The sequence below is a fragment of the Schistocerca serialis genome, chromosome 8 (genome assembly GCF_023864345.2).
Source record: "Schistocerca serialis cubense isolate TAMUIC-IGC-003099 chromosome 8, iqSchSeri2.2, whole genome shotgun sequence".
Lineage (NCBI taxonomy): Eukaryota > Metazoa > Arthropoda > Insecta > Orthoptera > Acrididae > Schistocerca > Schistocerca serialis.
Window position 1 is genome coordinate 83,107,736 of NC_064645.1, and position 20,822 is coordinate 83,128,557.

At 41.8% G+C, this 20,822-nt stretch overlaps 1 protein-coding gene across 1 annotated transcript in view; it reads left to right on the top strand.

The window, feature by feature from the left end:
- LOC126416712 (eukaryotic translation initiation factor 2A) overlaps positions 1-20,822 on the top strand; it is a 167,589-nt gene that overhangs the window by 127,034 nt on the left and 19,733 nt on the right. The window contains exons 10-11 of the mRNA XM_050084523.1: positions 447-610; positions 11,955-12,050. Of these exons, the coding sequence (XP_049940480.1) occupies positions 447-610; positions 11,955-12,050 (260 nt within the window). The remainder of the gene's footprint in view (positions 1-446; positions 611-11,954; positions 12,051-20,822) is intronic.

A 20,822-nucleotide genomic window follows, 5' to 3' on the forward strand; every position in this document is an offset into this window, starting at 1 on the left:
TCAGTCAGTTCCAACTACATTTAGATTCAGATGAACTGCAGTTCAAATGTGGTAGACATTCATAAAAAGCCAGGTATATGGGATGGTTGGCAGCATGACAAATATTTGCTGCCTGCTGGCCTCTACCCTCCCAACATTGGCCGGGGCTGGTGGCACCACACCCCATCCCATCCTTTTCAAATTGTCAAATTAAACATAAGTGTGACCTCAGCTACCAAAGTACAGTCTGTGAATGTAAGACAGCCGTATATTAAGCTATTACACAATGCTTTACCCTGAATGTAAGACAACCATGTATTTTTCAAATGAAGAATATTGGGGGGGGGGGGGGGGGGGGTCTCGTCTTATAGTCAACTCGGATAAATAGGGCATGTACTATTTAAGGTATTATTACAATTATATAGTGTTTTTGAGTGCTTCCCTTGATTACTGAATAATGTTCACAGATTTAAAATATGGCACTACACTGGTTCATTGTTGTATGAACGCCCTTGGAACAAACAAGAAGAATTATGGGAGGTCCTCTGGCAGCAGTTTCCTCAAGGAGTATTTAAGGAACCTCCAATCAGTTACAAACCTGTAGAAGGAATTCAGCCTAGCCAGACTCCAGGTAAGAACACTTAAAAAAATTGTAGTAACCACAAAAAGGGTAATACAGAAACTATGAACAAGATGAGGAAGCGAAAGATTGATGAATTGTCAGTGAAAGGTGTAACAGTCGAGTTACGAAAATAAGCCTCTCCAAATGTGATAAAGTATCTACTTGAACTAATATAAGCAATCTGTGATACTGATTAGATCCCTTACAACTGGAAGTGAGCATTGATACACCTGTTGTATGTGAGAGATTTTAGACTTTATTTTTTATTATTATTTTTTCTTTTTGATAATTCAGTCAGTAACTGTATAATACATAACTGTCTTGAAACACTTGCTTCTGTGTACTTCATCAGCAAAATTTTTATTTTCCTCTTCAGCTAATTTCAGGAAGTGGCTGTTAATGATATTTCAAGATTCTGGTAGATCACCAACAGTGCTATTCTCTCTTAAGAGAGATCTAGTATGTTCAGTTTGCAGCTTATACCTGCTAAAACTGACCATGTATTTTCAATTTTGTTCTTAGAGCTCCCTATTAATCCATAGCTTAAGCTATCTGATATCGTTAGCACTTAATGGTATTGTCTGCATGGAAATTGTGTTGCTGTGTTGTGATGGTCCTTTATATTTTAGTACTACTGTTACTTCGTATTGTATTATAGCATTATATTCTAGTTCCAACAGTTACTAGATTGGTTGCTTACTAATACTACCTATAGCTTTTTAATGGAAAGAACCATCAAATAAAGTGAAGAATATTATTAAAAATATATTTGCCATACAAATTGTATTTGGTCTTCTTGCCAAGTGTGCTCTTGCACTCTTTGACTTCAAATGCGTATATTTAAAATACTTCAGTATATTTACATCTTTACTTTACTCCCTTCAGGTATGATTGAGTCTTGATTCCTATCACTGTTAATGTTTGATCATCATGAAATAAGACCACCAATATATTTTCCCCGCAGTATGTCTCTTAGTTAAATAATTTAAGTATATGAAGTTATCTCTGACTGTGCTGCTTTTTTGTCCTAGATCTAGAGTACGTTGTCACTAAAAAGTAAAAGCTTGTATGGAATTGATGGCATATTCAACAGAATACTAAAAGCTTGTTCCCAACAGATAACCAGGCTTCTCAGCTGCATTTCTTGTAGCTCACAGAAGCAGGGCATTTTTCCAGATAGACTGAAATGTGTCATTGTTAAATCATTGTATAAAAAGGGTGATAGGTCTGATGCTAGCAACTACTGCCCAATCTCGCGTTTGACAGCTTTAGCCAAAATTCTCGAAGTAGTAGTATATTCAAGATAAGCTTCACATATTTGTAAAAGTGAAGTACTAAGTAAATGTCAATTTGGTATTCAGAAAGGCTTTTCAAAAGAAAATGCTGTATATGCTTTCAATGATCAAACATTAAATGCTCTGAATAACAGAATATCACCCATTGGGATTTGTTGTGACCTCTCAAAGGCTTTTGGCTGTGTGAACCATGAAATCCTTCTAGATAAGCTTAAGTATTGTGAGATGAGTGGGACAGTTCACAAATGATTTAATTCATATTTAATTGGAAGAATGCAGAAGGTTGAAATTGGCAGTATAGAGTGTCTGCAAAAATCAGCAGAGTCCTCTAGCTGGGGAGGTAGATGCAAAGCTAGTTCTTTTTGTTGATGATACAAGTATGGTAATCAAACCCAACAAACAAGAATTAGCCGAGGAATAAATAATGTCTTTCGGAGAATTATTAATTGGTTCTCTGCAAATCGACTCTCACTAAATTTTGAGAAAACACACTGTATACAGTTCTGTACAATAAATGGCATAACACCAGTGATAAATATAGACTTTGAACTGAAGTATGGTGCTAAGACAGAATATTCAAAATTTCTTGATGTGTGCAATGATGGGAAGTTGAACTGGAAGAAACACATTGATGATCTGCTGAAACATTTAGGTTCACTATACTCATGCCATTAAGTTTATTGTAAATTTTGATAATAAGCATATCAGTAAATTAGCCTACTGTGCCTATTTTCTTTCACTGCTGCTTTCATATGGCATCATATTTTGGAATAATTCGTCATTAATATAAAAAGTATTCATTGGAAAAAAGTGTGTAATCAGAATAATAGCTGGAACCCACCCAAGATCACCTTGCAGATGTTTATTCAAGGGTGTAGGAATATTCACAGTACCTTTACAGTACAAATATTCCCTTGTACAGCTCCAGTTCAAAAATAATAGCAAAGTGTGTAGCTATAACACCAGAAGAAATGATGCTCATTACTATTCTGGATTAAATTGGACTTTGACATGGACAGGGATGAATTATGCTGCCACAAAAGTCATTTTTCATTTACCAAGTAGCATTAAAAGTCTGACCAGAGAGCCAATCAGCATTTAAAAACAAATTAGAAGAATTTATGTATGACAGTTCATCCTACTCAATAGAGGAATTTTTAGATGAAGTAATAATCATAAAAATAAATAAATAAATAATGGTATTGTGTAAAGAAACCTTAGGGCTATGTTAAACTGACACGTCCCACATCATTACAAAGTGTCGTATTCATGCTCTGTGTAACAAATATTTATGTATCTATCTATTTATCTATCTATCTATCTATCTATCTATCTATCTATCAGGCTGTAGGACTCCAGCAGATCATTAACATTCTTTTGTGTAACAAATCAGTCAAGAAAACATAAGTTGAAAGCACTACGCAAAATCAACTTGATTTCTTTCTTAAGAATTGGGTGTAACACAGTGACCAATATGGTGAGAAAAATCCTGTGCTCTGAACGGGGAAATCAGTAAAGTGCCATAGTTGCACATTTTTTTCCCTGAAAACACTATTCTATTGCATACCATTAAAAGTTTTGTTCAGTATATTACAAGGTTTTAGTTTGTCAGTTCTTTTGAATGAAATATTACATTTGACACAAATGACCATCCCTACTATCTGTAAAGAACTCCTCTTGTAGAAGCCAGGTGAGATATATTCCTTTGAAGAATATCTTAGTATTTACCCTCGTGGATAGCTGTGCAAGTTAAACTGCTGCTTCCAGAGCTGGGAGGTGCACCACTCCACTCAATAGATTAAAAATGAGGGTTCTTGTGCCAGCCATCCTGGATGTGATTTTTAGGCAGCGTTCCACATCCCACTAGATGAATATCAGACTGGTACCCAAGTACTGCCTCAATTACACAATTCCCAAACATTTGGAAGACTTTCACTTGCTTTCACCTGAATAACACTAACTGCAGACAGTTTGAGTACACATATTCCATCCCAGGATTAACAGGATGGTGACAGAAAAGGCATCGGGCCACCCCTTAAACTGATTGTGCCCAATCCATTCATAACTGTACTAACCCTATGCTGATGTGGACAGAGGCACAAGAAATAATAGTAGTAGTAGGAGGAGGAGGGGGGGCTCTTGGTATTTTAAAAAAAATAAAAAAAATCCAGTTCCAATTCATTGCGAACTAATGGATGTTTACAGAACGAGTCAGCTGTCACAAAAGCAGATGTTGTTGGAGCCACAGATTTGATAAAGACACAACAGATGTGAAAATGAGCAAAGATCAGGGTGACCAAGCATGTGTAAAGGGTTGGTCCAAACTGATGGTTGTATTCACGTGAGGCAGATAGCACTCAAATTCAAAAATCTTTGTAAATGTTGTTCCTTTCTCAAGAAGGAATAGCTCTTAACCAGCTTCACCCATAAAAGGTGACATATTCATGCAGGTTATGACAGGAATTTGGCATTGGAAGTTCAGCTCGATCCAGTGTACCTCATCCATTACAAGCGTAGCCAATCATCCCTAATTTGATTATTGTATAGGTCTGGTTTAGTGTGACCTATAGCAACAAAAATAATCAGTTTTTGACAATATAATGTGAGTGGATAGATAAAACAAGCTACTTACCAAGTAGGGCCTTGGTGACTATAATATCCTGTGGACGCTGTCAACTGGGATCACTTGAAATGTCTGTCTTGCCAACAGTGAGCAGCATCCTCTTTTTCTCATATTACTTCACCTTAAGGCAATGTCAAGATTATGTTGCATATGACACCATAATAAGTGAATGTTGGTGTGTAAATATGAATTGCAATCCTGTCCAGCTCATGAGAGTACAGAATTTTTGTGGAATTAAATTCAGTATTTTCTCTTAAAAGTCAGAGGTGTGATGACTCGTGTATCCTTATCATCTGTGAAAGAGAAAACTTGTTGTATGTCAACGCTACAACAGAGAGTAGGCTTCAATTAATGAGCAGGGGCACATTTTTATACATATGATATCATGTGTTACCATAAATATTTGTTTGTGTTGTGTTATAATATGGAGTTTACGACACCATGTGGACTGCTTAAAGATAGCCACAGTATAGGCAATGTTAATCCTTCAGTAAAGAACATTAGTCAACAATGAATTGTAAAATATTGGCAGATCTGAAACTTCCTGGCAGATTAAAACTGTGTGACGGAACGAGACTCGAACTCGGGATCTTTGCCCTTCGCGGGCAAGTGCTCTACCAACTAAGCTACCCAAGCACAACTCGCGACCTGTCCTCATAATTTCACTTCTGCCAATACCTCGTCTCCTACCTTCCAAACTTCATAGAAGTTCTCCTGCGAAACTTGCAGGACTAGTACTACTGAAAGAAAGGTATTGCGGAGCCATGGCTTAGCCATGGCCTGGGGGGTATTTCTAGAATGGCAGATCATTTTAGAGTGTGTTAAGAGTGTATCCACATGGAAAATGTATATATCTATACGTTCATGATTAACCGAGCGAGGTGGCGCAGTGGTTAGACACTGGACTCGCATTCGGGAGTACGACGGTTCAATCCCGCGTCCAGCCATCCTGATTTAGGTCTCCTTCCCCAAACCAACCAACCAACCGTTCATGGTTATATTAGGTAAGTGCATAAGTTTGTAGCTCTTTTCCATAAGTTTAATAAACACAAAGATACACAAAACAGGGACGTTAGTCATCTATAATATATTCTCCTTCACTGTTTACACCAGTTTGCCAACATTGGGGTAACTTTTTGATTCCGCAACTATAGAAATCATGTTGTTTTGAAGTGAAGAACTCGTCAAGCCATGTTCAGAGCACATTTTCATCTGGAAAGGAAATTCCTTGAAGGTTGTTCAATAGAGTGTGGAAAACGTGAAAATCTGAGGGTGCAAGATCAAGTGAATAGGGTGGGTGTAGAATGACTTCCCAAACCAACTCGTGTTTTTCATCAGTCTAGCAGAATGCGGGCAAGTGTTATTGTGGAGTACCATCACTAAACGCAGTCTTCCTGGTTATTGTTTTTGGATTACATCTGCAAAAAGTCTCTGTTGTTGACAGTAAATGTCGACAGTGATCGTTATTCATCAGGGAAGCAGTTCGTTGCACACCACACCCTGTCGCTGTTCCACCATATGCATAACATTATCCCTTGTGGATGCATGCAGGTCTTTGTACTGGGAGTCTCTATAGAGGTGTCTGATTCAAGGCGTTACGGAAATTCTATCAGTGCTGTTTCCTCTATTTTGCCGGTGTGGTAGCAAGACTGTCTCTCCGTACCAGTAGCTATTCATTGGAGTGTGCATCAGTCAAAGTAAGACCTATCATACACCTTTGTTCAGCCGTGTTTGACATTCACACTCCACTAAAATGGTGATTCAGTAACCTGGCCATATTGCCAAAGTTAGTCATTGTCGCTACTGTTGGCTGTTCCTATCAGATGCTTTAGTATTCTCTTCCATTTCTTCCGCTGTGTGCTGTTCGGTTCATTTCAGTGTTAATATTCGGCCAAATGTATTAGAAATGAATTCTTGTTGTCTTGTGGTAGAGTTCAGGGTTTGTTTGAATCGATAACCAGCACGTCCCATACTCCTCAGGATGCACGTCAAGCAAACAAGATAAATGTGACTTTTGCATTTGTGTAACTTGTTTATCCACTTTTCTATGAGATTTTAGTTAATTAACTGGATATGTAGCTGCTTACTGCATGTTGATGGTGTACCTAAGTTGACAAAATAATTTTTGGTGCATGATGCCTTTGGTGTGCCATCTTGATATTTACCATATTTATAGAACATACTGGTGCAATTATATATATTTTTTTAAAAAAAATTGAAAATGGGGTGTTTTTAGATATTAAAGGTCAAAGGCCAAGGCCAGTTACCTTTAGTATGAAAATTCTCAGAAACCTGCCATGTGGCATATCAATGTAAAGGTCTATTCGTTAGCTTTCCAGTGGTACCATTTTCATTGCTGTAACTGAATTGAACCAGAATTACAGTAAGTTATGTTGTCACATACGCATGTAAATTTAGCACAAATTCCAAACTTTCCAGACCTGTAACTTTCTTCACAGTTGTAATACGCATCTGCAAATTGATATTTTTCCATCTCTTATCTGGGTCATTGAATGCACCAAATTTGAAAGAAATCTGAGATGGTCAGGTTGAAAGGTGTGATGAATTGAATCTTCCACCAAAAATAGATCTGGAGGCTAGCGTATGAGGGGAAAATGCCAAAGGAACATTTTGTGAATGTTGCTAATGTCAATGTCGCAAATATCCAGAAGTTTGTACTACTTTTTGGCTCTTGGAGTAGTCACAAGGAGACAAAAATAGTAAATGATTCATTTTCTGGTAAAAACATTGAATGCATGATCACTCTGCCAAAAAATGATGAAATACTTACAGCCTTTGGATTTATTTTTCTTTAGGCAATGTGAAATATATGCAAGAAGGACAAAAGACTCTATAAGGACTCTGAAGTGACTTCGACAGAAAATTAGGAAATGGAATTTTCATAATTAAAATGTACTCTATTATTCATATCCAGCTGTTTGCTCCAGTGTATCGGCCTATGCTTCAATATTCCTGGCAAACAGCTGGTTACAGTACCCCTGTACAGGTTGATAAACTAAAAAATGTGATTCAAGTGCCATTTGATTTTGCAGCTCAAGAATTTGATGCTGATGATACTGCTTTAGCCAAATGTGCCGATTGTCATTCTGCAGATTGGTTCATGCATTTTGAGGAGAAACCTCATCTGCACTTTTAAAGTTTGGTAGTGGACAAAATAAGAGTAACACAATCAAATGCTGTCACCATCCTAATCACTGTGGTATATCAAGCTTCTAAATACAATTTGAATGCTGAGTTCTTGTTCAAGCTGAGAGATATCCTTCCTAAAATCGTACCCACATCACCCAAAGTAGCATTCAGGTGCCCACCCAACTGACAGAATATCCTTGTTCATCTCTACTTCAATCCTGCACCCCATGGGCCATTCCCCTATGGCTGACCCAGGTGCAAGACCTATCCCATACATCCACCCACCATTTCCTACCGCAGTCCGCTCACAGGCATTTCCTACACTGTAAAAGGCAGTGCCATTTGTGAAAGCAACCATGTTACATACAGGCTATGCTGAAATTATTGTGGAGCATTCTATGTGGGCATGACAAGTAGTCAACTTGTTTTTGCACCCTAAAACAAAATGAAACTGGTTTCTCCTACTCTCTCACCTCCCCCCCCCCCCCCCCGATGCAAATATTCTCTCTCTCTCTCTCTCTCTCTCTCTCCCCCCCCTCCCTCCCTCCCTCCCTCCCTCCCTCCCTCCCTCCCTCCCTCGTCCCCTCTCCCGCTCCCCTTCCCTCCTTGCTTTCTCCCTTCCTTTTCCCACCCCTCTCCCTGCTCTCTTCCCTCCTTGCTTTCTCCCTCCCCTTTCCCACTCCTCTCCCTGCTCTCTTCTCTCCTTGTCTCCCACTCTTCATTTCCTATTCTCCTCCATCCGGTGGCAGACACTTATAAAAACATCCCAGCGGTGTCCACAGTATTAAAAGCCAGTGGGTTCTGTTGCTTTAAGATACAACAAACTGTGAAGTGATTTCTCAGTTGCAATTTATTTTGTCAGTTGGTAGAATGAAGTGGTTAGGTGACTACCCAGTTAAAAAATAAATCTGCCAAACAGTTTTCAGTTTAGAAAGAGAGAACTTGTTCAGGGAATTTAATTAATTACTGAATTTAGAAATACATAAATAAAACAAAACTAAATAATTTAAATTCCTGGGTGAAACATAAATAAAACAACAGAAAGGCAACCACTATCCTATGGTTGACTGATGGTAAACATACATAACAGAAAACAGTGTTCAGCAGCTTTTGAACTCTGTGGGCCGTCTTCTTTGTGCTATACCTCCTCAGAACTCCTTTTGTTTTGTTGTGTGGTCTAAGTCATCTGTCCTTCCCACCCCGTGCCTCACACTACCCCACTGCTCTTTCTTGTCTCGTGTATCTGTCCCTACCCTGTCCCCACACCCATCAGTCAGGCAACTGCTCTCAGTGATTGATAATCAATAACCAATGTCACCACGGTAGCGTACGTTTGAATGTGTACGTACTTTCTACCAGAAGAAGAGTCAAAGAGCTCAAAAGCTAATGAACACTATTTCTGTTACATGTGTCTATTTGCCACACATTAGTCTGCTATACATGTGTGGTTGACTTTCTCTTATTTTATATATAAAACCAAATAGTTTGTTATTAGTTACTTTTGAATGCCAGTTTCTCTGACTTTTCATATTAATATTTGTTGGCTCTCATAGAGGAAAGTATAACTTTCGGAGAAATTATGCAGACAATTTAAAATATATCAACACAAATAAATGAAATGGATTATAAACTGTATGACTTTGGTTTTCACGTGAATGGAAGGATGGACAAAATAGATCAGTACATTTGGGGGAGGGGGGGGGGGGGGACAGGTACAAGATTTTGATGAAGTTTAGATTTAGAGGAAGATCAGACTGAAAATAATGTTGAATGTGCTTTTAATGTTAGTTCAGTAAATGAAGAGCAAATGCTAGAAACTCAATTATTGGAAACAGGTAATTTAGTACAAGTTACAGCTAATAATATAGATACTGTTACAATATTTACACATAAAATGGAACCACAGTTGCAGATAGTAGAAGTTATTGTGGATTCTGTGATGGTGAAGTTAGTATACATGATAGAGATTGATAGAGAAGCCACTTTCTTCTGTTAATACTGATAAATTAATAGGTTCATTTACTACTGATAAATTTTCATCTCCTGTTCCTTCTGAGAACTTGCTGTTTCCTGTTACCATTGAAGACTTGCTCCCCTCTGGTATTACTGAGAATGTACCAGTTCCTGTCAGTATTGAGATTTTGTCATCAGTCAGTCACTACTAATATGTTGCTACCACCTGTTACTGCTGAGAGTTTACAAATTCTTGTTACTATTAAAAATTTGCTAGCTTTGATTATGACCGATAAATTGTCATCATCTGTTATTACTGATAAGTTACTGCCTACTGTTACAACCAGTAAATTGCCATGATCTTTAATTACAAAAAACGTACTACATCTTGCTGTTAACGATATGTTACTGTTGTGCAGTTGAGGTTGGAACCTCATTATATAACTTAAAAGGATAAGATAACAATTAAATGGTTTTAAAAGGATAGGAGGGTACTATACGTGATTCAGATATTAATACGTAACGTCAACCATGAATATGTCAGCCATGAATTGAATATTCATTTAAATTATTTATATTTTGGTCCAAAATAGAGCTTGCTATAAATGAGATTAAATTTATTATTATAAAGGAAATAATGAGATATTATTTTAAAAAAGGCATAAAGTGAAAGTAGTAGTTCATTGCATATATAGAATTTTGTTTTTATTAACTCATGAAATATTTTAGGATTTTGTGGCTGTGGACGATGATTGTCCATTGCCTCATGGCCAGGGAGAATGGTAGGCATTCTCACTACATGCATTTCTATGGTGTAATAAAGAGGTTATTATAGGATGTGATGTACCAATCCTTACAGCAGATAGTAATGAATATAAAATAGAAATATTGATAATACATATTTTGGAGTGTGACATTTATTAAGAAAGGCTTACCAAGCGATCAGTGTGCTATAATTACATAATTTGGTGTACTGAGTTATCTCCAAGCTATGGTTGGTCATTTGGGGAGATAAACATTTGCCAGTGCAACACCCTTTGTCATCAGTTTATTGGCAATTATCATACTCTCTGCACCATTTTTACCATGTGCAACAGAGAAATACCAGTTTTCTGCTTGGAATTTGCTCAGATAGGAGAGTCCACCAGAAATGATAATGCTAACAATAGTTGGAAGACTAGAGAAAACAGAATAACCTCTAAGAGCCTCCCACTATTTAATGAACATCATTCTGAATTAATAAATGTGTCCATTCAATGACAAGCTATGGATGAAGATTTTATAGAATATAATTGAAAGCAGTGCTATTGATATGGCTTTATTCTTGTCTGGAGCTTTACCCAGCATGACAAAGTTTTCCAGTATTCGAATGTGCCACACACGATATCCATTACACTGCTAGTGGAGGTGTGTTCATGTTGCGGTCTGCCTCACGTGACTGCGATGATCAGCTTGAATCACCTATTGACATAGTACAAACTGTTAGCTGCGGTTAACATGCTTGGTCACCCTTCACTAGCTTTGCACATCTATACTGCCTTCTCGAATTCATGGCAGGTGAACCATACCTGTTTCCATGACATTACGATCACTCCATAAAATTTTGAAGAATTGCACCTGGGTATTTTTCCTTTAGATGCAAAAACGTAATTAAAGTTTTTGCTTCAATTGCCGACCTATATAGACCAGCAATTCCATGTGGAAACTGTATTTTGAAGTGCTGCAGCGTAGCTACTCCATCTACCAGCAGCATTTGAAAGCTTTCATTGTCTCTTCTTCCTAGATGTGGAATTTAATTTGCATGGGGTATTTATGCATGCATGAGATCTTTTTTTTCCCTTACATATTGGCTCTCCCTTGCATAATGGGGAGATGCAATTTCAGACCCCGAGATACTGGAATCTGTTTTTGAGTTTTTTACTCTTTGCAGTTTCTGTTATTAATGTCCCTGTGTGAAGATGATGTGGACTGTTGGATCTGTTCATCTGTTGTATCATAGACAACAGTACTTTTTGTGCTTAATAAGCATTGCAGAAGTGGTCCCCACATTTCGTTGAAACATTTCTATAGTCTTCCTGTGACATTCTCTCCCAACTGTCACTCAACCACTTACTCTTTGAATATAAAATGTCCTTATGATGCCCATTGTACACGAAACAAATTATACAGAAAGGGTTGACTGATCAGACTCATTTTTCTACTAATTTTCTACAAAGGACATTGTCACAATCTCTCTGACTTGGTTCCTAATGTCCTACTAATTATTTCATGACATAATGACTGATAATAGTGTTGGTGATAATAGTGATATTTGTTTTTAATTCTGTTGCAGCCTCAACTCAAGTATACAGACCGCCATCAGCTCGTGGCAGGGAGAGCAACTTTCGGCTACATGAAGATGAACCACCAACCAACCTTAAACCAGAGTGTAAGCATAGCATCAAAATTAACATAGTTTCCTTCACAGTTGTGATAAAATATGATCGATGTAGCCAGCTTGACAATTCTAATCTTTCTTCAAAATATTATGTTGATTGACAGAGTCACCTGAGACCACAACTAGATCAGTCACTGAAATATTGGTCGGAAAAATGGAATATTAAGCTCAAATATTATGATTTTTTAATAGATTCTGATTTCAGACTACTAACATGTTCGCCAAAGGACTGTTTCAGTCAGATATGTAATGATTAATCATTATTGCCCCAAATCAGATATCATGCTTTATGAAAAATGATGAATTGTCTCAAAATTCAATTAATTCATCACATCTTGATATATAACTGTAGTGTAATGTTCAGAAACTGTGAAGAATTGCAGAAATTGGGGCAAAATTGCTATCAGGACGTTGTGAATGCGTTTCCATTCCTCTGTTACATCCTCAGAGAAAAGCTAAGATTAGTCAACCAGGATTTATGAGCTTAAATATCGGCAATGCAGTCCAGTTGTTACCTGGGTACTGAAGCCTGAGCTGTCATCATTGTGTCACAGTGAACACTACCCACTAGTATGAAGTCTTAGGATGTACTCGTAGTTCATGGCGGAGACCCAATTTGAGCATCATGGGTCATCTAATTGCATATTGTATCCTGATTTATCTAAGCAACACTGTCTGTACCACCTCCTAAAACACAAATACGGAATACCTCTCATTGTCACGCAGATTGTCACACTATATAAACCACACCATCAAATAACCAGATTCAAGCAAATGAGAAGAAAGTATATCAAAGCTGTATTCTGCTCAGGTGGCAAAGATTAGTAAAATCATTCTTAGAATAAAATCCCATTAACTGAGGTGATTGTCGTGCCCCTGTACATGTCAGCTCATATAAATTTGCTATCTAAACGATGTCACTTGGCAGCTATTTCATCTTAACCAACCATTGACTATTTTTTGCTCCTTTGAACCCTCTTTGTTTTGTGATCACTTCCACATGCTCCTTACTTACTTCCTCCCATCTACATGTCACAGCTTGCACCTCGTTCATTTTCTCATTTATTCCTGCAGATAATTGTTTTATACACCTCATTGTAATTATGTTTTTGTATATTACTTGCATCGTTTTTTGTTGAAACAAAAAGTGTGAGAATAAAGTTGTAATACAGTCAAACCTCAATATAACGAATATCTTGGGACCATGAAAATTAAGCTGTTGTACCAGGGTTACCCCCTGCGGGTTCGGGGGTTAGAATTGGCCCATGGTATTTCTGCCTGTCGTAAGAGACGACTAAAAGGAGTCTCCAACTTTTCGGCTTTTCTGTGATGGTCTCCTTTTGGGTTTGACCCCCACCTTTTTCAGATTTCTATTGATAGTGTGTGCCATTTGGGGAAGGATGCCTTATAAGGTGTTTTTTGTTTGTCCATCATGCACTGAGATCTTGCATGCTGCTTATTGTCGTGTGGCGGGCTTAGCCCCCTCAGTCTTGTAGGTTGCCTACTTCTTGTCTCCCGCACCGTACCATCCTTCGCGGCTTCGACAATTCTGGACCATTTTGCCACCCTAAATCCAGTGCGGTAGCCAGTCCGTCGTGGTGGGGTTGTCAAGTACCCTCTTGGTGGTAGCCGCCTGGCAACACAGGGATCACACTGCTGATGCCTGAGCTATGACCTCCCCGCATATGCCAAGGAGTAGGTGCCCATCCTTTCTGGGGCACTAGGACTCCCGGCAATGGCCATCCTGCCAGGTGGCCCTTGTTGCAGCTGGGTGGCACCGAAGGGGAGAGCCCCTGATCAGAGTGGGTGGCATCGGAGAGGCTGACCCTCAATGAAACGGGTTAAATCAACTCAATCTGGTGGATGCTCAGTCCCAGCAGTCTCAAAGCACGTACGAAATGAATTTGGTGCTGCGACCTATGATTCTCGATTGTCCCCCCCTCCCTCCCTACCTCCCATCCTCCCCTGGCCACACCTTGGGAGGACCATAGGCCGACTCGGTTTCGTGAGCCGTATTCGCCTTGGTACCTGGTTTGCAGCAGGACTGATGCAGAGACCTTTCAGGCAACTAAGCCCCGCTTTTTTGTAGACCACCTTGAAGATAGGTTTGGGGAAGTGGCGGCGTTGTCTAAAATGCGCAGTGGGGCGATTTTGATCCAAGCGGCCTCCCCTGCGCAGTCACAGGCATTGTTCACCTGTGTCAAGCTGGGTGATATCCCCGTCTTGTTTACTCCCCATAAAAGCCTTAATTTGGTTCAGGGTCTTATTTTCTATCGTGACCTCTTTTTGCAGTCGGATGAGGAGCTACACACTAACTTAGAGTGACGGGGTGCCCACTTCGTCCAGCACATGCATAGGGAACACAAAGACAACAGGGTTGCTACCAGTGCCTTCATCTTGGCTTTGAGGGTGACTCGTTGCCTGAGGTCAAGGTGACGGTTTACCATTGTGACATGAAACCATACGTCCCTCCCCGTAAGCGGTGCTTCAAGTGTTGGAAGTTTGGTCACATGTCATCTTGTTGTACTTCCAGCACCACATGCAGGGATTGTGGTCGTCCTATGCACCCAGGCGCTCCATGAGTGCCTACTCTCACTTGGGTCAACTGTGGGAAGCAGCACTCCCCCTGCTTGCTTGACTGCCCTGTTCTCCATAAGGAGCGACGAATCGTGAAAATATAAACCCTGGACAGGCTCGCCTATCAGGATGCGAAGTGGAAATATGAACAGCTTCATCCTGTGCAGATGACTACATCGTATGCTGAGACTGTGACTTCATTGCCCCTGTGGCGACAGCTGTCCCTGCGGTTGTTAAGCCTCCAGTGGGCCCTCGGGGCCGCCCTGGCTCATCCCCCCGTGTCTGTGATGGGGGCCGCTGTTTCTTCTGGTACTCCCAAGGCACCTCCTTTAGGAGACCAACCCCCAAAACTGATGGGGATGTCGGACCCCCCACCCCACCCGCCCCCACCCCTCCCGCCAGAGGTACAGCAGCCTCCTTTGGCTTCTCTCGTGCAGAAAGAGTCCCTTGGAAGTCTATCTTCTAAGGCCTCCTCCAGCGCGACAGCTGACATCAGTCAGTGGCTCAGGGAGCCACGAGCGGTGGATCGAAGAGCTTCCTGCTCTTCGTCTGTCCCTGATGCTCCTTCTGAGTCTCCCTCCCAGGTTGCTCCTAAGGAGGAGCAGGAGGAGGCAAAGAAGAAGAAAAAGAAGAAGGAGAATTGACTGGGTAAGACGGACGAGATTCAGGTTGCCTCTGTGCCCCCTGTTCTTCCCAGCTCCGAGTCTGAGGAGGATCTGCAGATTTTTGGCATCCCCCGATGACCTCAATCTTGTCCCTACTTCAGACACACTGATTCTCGATTCAGGCTCTCTTTTTTGGTGCCTGTCAATGACCCAGCAGCATAATCTGACCCCTCGATCCCTTCACGCCTTTTCCGGCTGCAGTGTGTCATCCTCCTGCGGAATTGCAGTGGTTTTTTCCACCACCTTGCTGAACTCCAACAACTTCTCATCCTCCACCCTTTCTTCTGCGTTGCTCTCCAGGAAACTTGGTTTCTAGCATTGCAAACCCCCGCCGTCCATGGCTATCGCGGTTATTATAAGAATCGGGAAGCTTATGAAAGGGTATCTGGTGGAGTATGCATTTACATTCTTCACTCTGTTTACAGTGAGCGTGTCCCTCTTCAAACACCTTTAGAGGCTGTCGCTTGTAGGGTGCGGACGCTGCAGGCTGTTACTGTGTGCAGCCTTTATCTTCGACCGGATGGTGATATCCCACAGCATGTATTGGCTGTGCTGGTGGCCCAACTGCTGCCGCCTTTTCTGTTACTGGGCGACATCAATGCCAATAACCATTTGTGGGGTGGATTGGTCGCAATGGGCCGAGGCACTGTCGTTGGGCATATGTTGGCGCAGCTCGACCTTTCTCTCTTAAATGATGGTGCCTCAACACATTTAAGTGTGGAGTATGGCACGTACTCAGCCATCGACTTTCCGGTCTGCAGCCCTGGCCTTCTACCATCTGTCCATTGGAGTGTGCACGACGACTTGTGCGGTAGTGACCACTTTCCGATTTTTTTGTCATTGCCGCAGCATCACTCTTTTGGGCGCCTTGCCAAGTGGGCTTTGAATAAGGCGACTGGGACTTGTTTGCCTCCATTGCCAATATTGCACCTCTATCTCATGATGCCATTGATGTGGTGGTTCACACGATAACCACTGGCATCATTTCTGTGGCGAAATCTGCAATCCCCTGCTCTTCCGGGTCCCCTCGGCAGAGGACTGTGCCTCGGTGGTCACCAGAGATTGCTGAGGCGATTCGAGATCGCAGGTGGGCCCTCTAGTGTCATAAGAGGCACCCATCCCTGGACCACCTTATTGCCTTTAAGAGGCTCCGTCCCCAGCCCATCGCCTTATTCGCCAACCGAAGCAGGAGTGCTGGGAAACGTATGTCTCCACTATTGGCATCCGTACTTCTCCATCGCAGGTTTGGACCAAGATTAGGCAATTGTATGGCTATCAAGCCCCCATCAGTGTCCCTGGGCTTTTCCTGAATGGAGCCGTTTGTACTGACTCAGACATGATTGCCGAACTCTTCGCAGAGCATTACACTCAGAGTTCCACTTCTCCAAATTACCTGCTGGCCTTCTGCTCCCTGTAAGAGCGGTTGGAACGTCGGAGCCTTTCCTTCCATACGTAACACCCCAAATTGTGTAATGCTCCATTCATTGAGTGGGAATTCCAAAGTACCTTAGCTGCTTGCCCTGATATGGCTCCCAGCCCGGATTGCATCCACTATCAGATGCTCAAACACCTCTCATTGGACTGCCAGCCATACCTCCTAGACCTTTTCAATCATATCTGGGTTGAGGGTGAGGTCCCCTCTCAGTGATGGGAAAGCATTAGCATTCCAATGTTGAAGCAGGGCAAAAACCCACTGGAGGTGGACAGCTACCACCCCATTAGCCTGACCAATGTTCTGTGCAAGTTGCTCGAATGCATGGTGAGCCGGAGGTTGAGTTGGCTTCTTAAGTCTCGAGGCATTCTGGCTCTGTCTCAGGGTGGGTACCATAAGGGCCGATCTGCCACTGATAATCTGGTCTGCCTGGAGTCTGCCATCCGTATGGCACTTGCCTGCCATCAGCATCTGGTTGCCGTCTTTTTTGAAATGCGGAAGGCATGTGATACAACAATGCGACATCACATCTTCACCACACTTCATGGGCGGGGTCTTAGGGGCTCGCTCCTGATTTTTATTCAAAATTTTCAGTCGCTTTGTTCCTTCTGGGTGCAAGTTGGTCCCTCCCATAGTTCCTCCCGAGTTCAAGAGAATAGGGTCCCTCAAGGCTCTGTCTTGAGTGTCGGCCTCTTTTTAGTTGCTATCAATGGACTAGCTGCTGCTGTGGGAATGTTCGTATTGGCTTATTTGTATGCTGATGACTTTTGCCTATACTATAGCTCCACTGGCATTGCAGTTGCTGAATGGCAGCTACAGGGCACAGTCTTGGGCCGTCACGCACGGCTTCCAGTTCTCGGCCGCCAAGACTTGCATCATGTATTTCTGCTGGTGCCGCACTGTTCATTCTGAGCCAAGGCTTTATCTTGACAGCGTACCTCTTGCGTAGTGGAGACACATTGGTTTTTGGGCTTGCTTTTTGATACCTGGTTGACTTGATCCCTCATTTTAGGCAGCTTAAACAAACGTGGTGGCTGTTCTTCATTGCTTGAGTCCTTGAGTCACACCAGCTGGGGTGCCGATTGGTCTACCCTTCTCCATCTGTATCATGCATCGATTCAGTCCCGTCTCGATTATTGGAGCCTGGCTTACGGTTTGGCATCACTTCAGCATTGCGGTTGCTTGACCCCATCCTTCACTGCAGGATCCGACTCGCCACTGGAGCTTTCCACAAAAGCCCTGTCGACAGCCCACTTGTACAGGCTGATGTCCCTCTGTTGCGGATCAGGCGCCAACGACTGCTGGCCGCTTATGCTGCACATGTTTGTAGCTTGCCCGGTCATCCTAATTACCGTCTCCTGTTCCCCAACTCGGTCGTCCATCTTCCAGAATGGCGACCCCGGTCAGGGTGTCCAATTGCAGTTTGTGTCCGGTCTCTTCTCTCTGGGCTTGAGTTTTTCCCTCTCCTGCCTCCTTTCCGGGTCCGTGTCCCTCTGCCACCGCTTTCTTTCCATACTTGCCACGTTTGCCAGCTCCGCTGTAGTCTTTACCGACAGTTTGATGGTTGCTGGTCGAGTTGGTTATGCTTTTACTCTTGGAGATCACTCTGAACAACACTCGTTCCTGGATGGCTGCAGTGTTTTCACTGCGGAGCTGGTAGCCATCTCTCACGCCCTCATGTATGTCCGCTTCTGCTCAGGTGAGTCCTTCGTCATCTGTAGTGACTCCCTGAGGGGCTTACAAGCCATTGACCAGTGTTTTTCTTGCTCTTGTCTAGTGATGACTATCGAGGAGTCGCTCCATACTCTTGCCCGTTGCGGCCGCTCTGTGGTTTTTGTGTGGACCCTGGGTCATGTCGGCATATCGGGTAATGAACGGGTTGACAGGCTGTTGGTGCACTGGCCCTGGAGATTGGCCCTTCGGAGTGTGATCTCCAGTCCTTTTTGCGGCATTGGTACTTGGGGCGATGAATGGGGCACCCTGCCTTCACCCAACAAACTTCAGGTCATCAAGGAGACTACCGGTGTGTGGTGCTCCTCCTTGCGGGCCTCTCGCAAGGACTCCGATGTACTCTGCCAGCTATGCACTGGCCACACCTGGCTGACGCACGGTTATTTATTGCACCGTGAGAACCCACCTCTCTGTCACTGTGGTTCAGCGTACAGTGATCCACATTTTGTTGGACTGTCCACTATTAACTGCGCTCAGGCAGACGTTTGCGCTGCCTGATACACTCCCTGCACTTTTAACGGATGATGCTGCAATGGCAGGCTTAGTTTTGAGTTTTATTTGCGCAGGGGGCTTTTATCGCTCAATCTGAGGGTTTGTTTCTTTTGAGTGTTGAGTCTGGCATTTGGCCTACAGTTTTATATTGGGCTTTTTAGTGTGTCTCTTGGTGCTTGGCTTTTCCCTCTTTTTGTTTCCATGGTCGGCCAACCACTGTAAAACTCTGTGTGCTCTTATTTCCTTTTTTCTGGTCTTTGTCTGTGTCTTTCTTGTTCTCTCTGTTGCTTGTTTTTCTTCCTTGTGGGTGTTTCATGGTCGTGGAAAAAAGGGACCGATGGCCTTTGTAGTCTGGTCCCTTCAACCCCCCACAATCCAACCAAACTGTACTAGGGCTATTTTTATAATGAGGTTTTGTTGCCATGATTCGAGCAAGGAAACATGTTTTCATGGCTGAGAAGTGCATTACTGTAGTACTTTTCTGATGAAAAATAACGTTAAAAGACAAATAATGAAACACATTTTGTTCACTTCATTATTAATACTATACCTGTAGAATATCTTAGTTTTGGGTACAGAAAAATTCACGTATTTTCCTTTGTTTCTTTTCTCTAAATATTCTCTTTGTGCATATTGTCGTTATCTCCTCTACCACAATCAATTTATGTGCTGAAACACTGGGGATTGAAGATGCTACTTGCTGAATGGTTTCCAGCTGACCTATTACCTCATCAGAGGAGGGGGGATCACACTTATCACATCACTGTCATCGTCAGAATCTTCAATAGGTGAATTATTCGTTAACTCCTCGATTGTAGATTTGTCGGTATATGCTTCAAACACCAATGCCTCGTCATCCACTGACAAGTATTCAGCTACTGAAGCACCCTTGGTTTTACCAGTAACTGCTGAATAAATCTCCAGATAACTTTGAATATCGTCCTGTGTTATTTAATCCACCACAACATTCTCACCAACATCTTCACTTTAGCAAATTCTTGCATTTTTCCAGCAGTTCACAATCACGTTCGGCTGTACACTGTTCCAGGAACTAGCAGTCATGTCACAAACCTGCTTCACATTGAAACTGTTGGAATTGCTCACCCCATCTTTCAGTGTTTGCAATCATGTGTTAAACTAAACATGAGCGGTATTTTCTCTTAAAGTTTTTAATTTTCCCCATATTTAGTGGCTGAAGAATTGAAGTACAGTTCAGGGGGAAGTAGCATGCTGAAGAATCGAAGTACAGTTCGGGGGGAAGTAGCATAGTTCAGTATTCTTCAAAGCTGGCATGTTGTTATGCACACTACAGTTATCCACCAGCACTGCAATTTTCTTATTCTTCATTGACATCTCTTTATCAAGCGAAAGGAACCACTCACTAAAAAGAGTAGACGTCATCCATGCTTTTCGATTTGCCTTGTAATTGACTGCAATAAAAGAAATCACATTCACAATAAGTCTGTAGCAAAACATTACAGCTGAAGCTATACTGTACTGAATTAACTTATAAATTATAGGAAGGTAAAATAAAATGTATGTACCCTGTTACCTGGTAAGCTTCTTACATTTTTGAAGCACCATGGGTTTGCTGATAGTCCGATCACCAGTTGGGTTAATTTGTGTGTCCCTGATGATGCACTGCTGCAGAGAAGAACAGTTAGGCATACTTTAAATTGCTTCCCTCCTTTACACTTTTCTCCTCTAAAGGCCATCGTTTTCTCTGGTATCAGTTGATAAAACAATCCCGTCCCACCTGCATTGTACAAATTTTTAGGACTGTATTTTTCTAACAGTTTACACATGGTGTTTTTCCTCCAACATTCTGCATCACCTAAAGATGCTGATTTTTCTTCTCCTGAAATC